This window comes from Adiantum capillus-veneris, chromosome 30 (genome assembly GCF_014529385.1).
Source record: "Adiantum capillus-veneris isolate H3 chromosome 30, ASM1452938v2, whole genome shotgun sequence".
NCBI classification, from domain to species: Eukaryota; Viridiplantae; Streptophyta; class Polypodiopsida; order Polypodiales; family Pteridaceae; genus Adiantum; species Adiantum capillus-veneris.
Window position 1 is genome coordinate 69,012,837 of NC_140960.1, and position 4,698 is coordinate 69,017,534.

The 4,698-nt window shown below is 42.9% G+C and overlaps 1 protein-coding gene across 2 annotated transcripts; it reads left to right on the forward strand.

The window, feature by feature from the left end:
- The first annotated feature begins 1,118 nt into the window (after window positions 1-1,118).
- On the forward strand, window positions 1,119-3,630 carry LOC147418151 (uncharacterized). Of its 2 annotated transcripts, none has more exons than XM_086506876.1 (2): window positions 1,119-2,784; window positions 2,872-3,630. In XM_086506876.1, exon 1 carries the CDS (start codon window positions 1,539-1,541, stop codon window positions 2,628-2,630), a length of 1,092 nt encoding a protein of 363 aa, XP_086363002.1. In that variant the 5' UTR covers window positions 1,119-1,538; the 3' UTR covers window positions 2,631-2,784; window positions 2,872-3,630. The 2 variants fall into 2 exon arrangements, with proteins under 2 accessions (XP_086363002.1, XP_086363003.1); XM_086506877.1 differs by having other exon boundaries at window positions 3,014-3,630.
- Window positions 3,631-4,698: the final 1,068 nt, after the last annotated feature.

The window sequence follows — 4,698 nt, forward strand, 5'->3', positions numbered from 1 at the left end:
ATCTTTATCAAATCCGTCTTTAGTGTATTATTAAAAAAAAAGAATATATGTTCTCTCTTAATATTTCAACTCATTCGTATAAGCTCTATTTAATAGACTATTCAACAATCTTTCAAATCGTTCTAACGAAAGATATGCCCTGCTACATTCTTTTCGACTTTAAGAACTTCAAATATTAGTCCTATTACATCTATTTCCATCTACGTGGGAGACACAAAGGGACGTGATAGAGAGGATAAGCTTTGTCAAATATAAAATTTCAAAGGGATGTGATGGAGAAGATAAGTTTTGTCAAAGATAAAATTTGCTTGCATGGTCACTGGTGCAATAGGAAAGAAACAAGAAATATATAGAAATATATTGACTGACATGATGAAAGTCCCAATTACAATGGTTTGTATCATAAAGAGGACTTCTACACTGGAATCTTTTAGATTGCCCTTACTCTAACTCAATTATCTAGCGTCTTAAGATTTATTATGCGATAGCATTGGTTTTTTTAGGGAGCCTCTCTCTCTCTCTCTCTCTCTCTCTCTCTCTCTCTCTCAACCATGCTTAAATAGATTATTACGAAGCATTCATTTCAATCAACATCTCTCTCTCTCTCTCAACTATGCTTAAATAGATTATTATGAAGCATTCATTTCAATCACCATTACTACGCAGGCCTCGTGTGATTTTATCACTTCTTTTTTGCAATCTCATATAGATAATTGCAAAATGGATTGTTGTTCCTACGATGTTAAAATTTCTATATTTCTCTCTCTCTCTCTCTCTCTCTCTCTCTCTCTCTCTCTCTCTTTTGTTGGCATTGGCTTTGCATATAGTTGATATAGGCATGGTGCCAATCAAATCTTGTACATATTTTTTTGGCTAACTTTTAAGTTTAGTAATAAAAATAGCTTATCTTTTCCCCTCTCTCTCTCTCTCTCTCTCTCTCTAACAACAGGCAGTGTCGTCGTCTGCGCGTTAGTGTCAGTCTTGTTTCTATGAGGATAAAACTTTTCCTCTCATTCTCTAACACACATGGAAATGTGACGTTGCTACAAAGTTGTAGATATCCACAAACCGGGCAGGTCGGTGTGAACACACAGTATAACGCTAGAGCATATAGATGCGAGGATGGGATCATGGGGCTACCCTGCAAACACGTGTTCATTGTAGGCATGGCGCCCGTTAAGCTCGGGAGTCGCCATTGTTGTGGATAATGAGTTAAAAATCTGCACTTTCCTTGGCCTTCAAGTGCTCTTTTTCCGAAGTGTAGCAGGTAAGCTTCAAATTTTGCCCACAGAGAAAGCGTCTCTGTTCAAATTTGCAAGCAATGAAGCAAGCACCCATTTCCCGTACGACATCGTTACACACAATACAACAGGCAAATTCCTTCTAGCGCAATTGTGTATTTGTAGATCTACCCCTCTTGAGATTTAACACAGAGAAGAAGTCAGTGAGTGAGTGCAATGACATACTTTAGAGAACCCTGACTGCACTCGCTCTGTGGCTGTGGCTGTGGCTGTGGTTAGCAACCCCTTTTGGCTGCCATGTCTCTCCTTGATGGAGCCACCGCTGCCCACCCTTTTGTCCTTGAGCGTCGCATACACACAGATGTCCAACCACTTCACAGTACTCGTGTCCGCCGACGCTGCTGCTGCTGCTATGCGAAGGCCAAATTTGACAAGGATGAAGAAGAGCATCTGGCACCCCACCGGGGTTTTTCCATTCGCGTGCCCACCATTCCAAAGCTTGCGGACATAGAATCAGCCAGGCGACTGCTTGAGGCGGCATTTCAAAACCTTTCTTTTGACATGGCAAGGATACCCATCGATTCAGCTCTGCAAGGCTTGCCCTTTGGCATACCCAAGCTGTCCATCCCGATGCCAGTCCTTGTACTTGACATAACAGGGTTTGTTGTCACTAAGTTGAAGAAGCCCCAAAAGAAGGTTCTGGAAGATCTCCCTGTGATTGATGAGGGCATGTATCCACGCTGTGCATGGCCCCGAACGCTGAAAGGAGCGCAGCTTGATGAAGTTGCTAATGTAGGGTTATTAGAGGATCCTCATGAGTTAGAGGCAACTCTTCAGATTCCTGTGGGTCCTCACTGTGCTTGGCCACGGATGACGCGCCGGCTCGCTGCAACAAGCGGGTTCTCATCGTCCAGTAGTGTTGAGCTTTATCCGCATAGTGTGTGGCCAAGAGGAAGTATTCCTGCTAATGGTGCTATTGTCGCCAGTGAAGAGATGAGGAAATCGCGTGTCGCAAGCGATATTTCTCCTTCTCCTTGCATCATCGAAGGAGGGCCGAGATGTGCGTGGCCTAGGAAGAGTGTATCTGCAAAGCAAAGCTATTATGACAGCACAGACAATAAAGAGGAGTTTGAGGCAGAGGATCAGAGTGGTGGAAAAGCTCCACCTGCTGGATGCGAGGAAGCAACGGAGTTACCAAGAAGAATGCTTGCAACCAGTGTTGGCTTGACTGTTATGAATCATCTTGCAAAAGGCTCCATCGTGACATCTTTTTTTGATATGTGCAGTTTATTGCCGGGAGGGTCCCTGGGCATTGCAGAGGAAGAAGATGCTGCTATGGATGTAGGGCGGCGGGCTCTTCTTGTTTTCATCAAAGATTCTGGCAATTAAACAGTAAAGGCATGCTAAACAAATACATGTAGTTGCTTTGTACAAACCAATTGTATATGTAGTTGCAAGGTGACTCCCACTACTGCAAGAAAAGGCAAAATAGCTGTCGGTGATGGTCCTTGCATAACAAGTTGCAGTCAACGCAATGTGTAAGGTGTGTTAATGTGACACTTCTCCGCTGTGTATACCACTTATTTCAGCTGTTCGCACTAGTTTTTTGATCCATGTCCATTCAATGCAGTCTTAAGCTTAAATTGCAAAACTTGCTTAAGTTAAGGGCTTGCGGTAGTTCATACCGCAGGTGTAAATATAGTTGTGGTTGGACGTATGGCACAGTGCGGGCGCCTTGATGGGCTTCTAAAGCTTGCTTAACTGGCTTACAGAGCCTGGTGGTTTTGTTCGAAAAGGGCACGAAAACAGGCTATGTAGGCCTATGAAGGTGTCAAGCTTTTAAACTGGCTTGCGAAGCCTCTTGTCTTGTTCGGGAGGAAAACAAGTTATGCAGGCTTAAGAAGGCGTTGTATGGGTTGAAGCAATGATTGCTGGAATGCAGAGAGTGATTAAGGTGATTGTGATAACTTGTGGCAACTTCCGAACGAGTCTTCAAAATATGTCGATGAAGCTGATCTTTCTTAAGTGAAGCTTGTGCACACTGCTGGATGCTCACTGCTCACAGAATTCTAGAGAAAGTCCGCCGGCTGCTTTGCATGAGACGGATTTTGTTCATTTTTGTTTGTTCACGATGTGTATGGAGGAGCTATTGAAGAGAAGCAGTCCTGTCATGTCTTTGTGAGTTGCTAGTTGACAAGAATTGTAGTGCTACAGATTGTATCCATATGTGGGTGCAAATTATATGGGAAATATTGCCTCTGTACAGGGGAAGTTACCTCTTTTTGATCATCCCAGGTTTTGCCGAGAATTGTGGGAATTTGCAAACAAGTATCAATTTGTGGTGGTTTTGTTTTGTTCTTGACCTTGGGTAAAGCTAAACTTATCACTATGAGCATTTACTTTTTTATCAAAGGAGAAATTACCAAAATACCCCTGAATTTGTGGAAATCTCCAAAATACCCCCCAGATTTCCCTTTCTTAATTTTAAGGGTGGGTAAAATTTCAGAGAAGACCTTGTGAATGGGTAGCTTCCCTATTCAAGTGAAATTCAGAATTTTTTTGGGGTCGAGGCTACCCACAAAGGTCAGGCCACAAGCTCCTAAGGAACATCGGTATCATGATCTTGCAATTTGGCATGCCACATTCTCAAGAGTGTAAAATATGTGGAAAATGTTAACCTTAGCCGCCAAATATTGTGTTACCTTATTCCTAATCAATAGTAGCTCATCTTTGTCAAGAGGCAGGTTTAGATATTGAAGTGCAACTAATCTTTTGAGCCATTGGGCAGTTGAAGGCATTAGTTTATTCAAGACAGCACTATTTAGCACTATTTTTGTCATGCAAAGTGACTTTCACTCATACTTTAATGTTCCCAACTACTCATGGTTGTGTTTATAGGAACCCTTGTATGGATTATCTATGACAACATTGTTTGTTTGAGTAGTCATATGTAGCATGCTTTTTGCTTGCTCAATAATACGTAATAAGATGTTGAGTTGAGGGCCAGTGCTTTTGAGAAGGAAACTCTGCCCCTCTGATGTATGTTGCGGGTGCTCTCTCTGCGATGTTTTCTACTGCTTATCTACTTTGAAGTCTTCTTTGTTCAGAGCATCAACCGGTCTTCAATCGGCAATCTGAACCACTTGTAGATCACAGTAATGCAGGCAAGTTTGCATGGGAGGTGGCTGATCTAGCTTGTTTTTGGCTTTGTAATAGTAGTTGCCTTGGTGAAGTATGTAGTTAGCAGGCCTTTGGGGCATCTTACATGCTACCTCAATAACAGAGGGTCCCAATAGATCTTTCACAGATCCACTGCCCGGAAGGGACTGCGTGCCTAGCTAGGTGCGGTTGGGGCCCGGGCCAGCCTTCTCCTATCCCAACCACACCTAGCTACGCATGGGTTCCTCGCTCAGAGAGATCATTTGGCTGTTATCATCTCTGGGAAATTTTCTAGAAC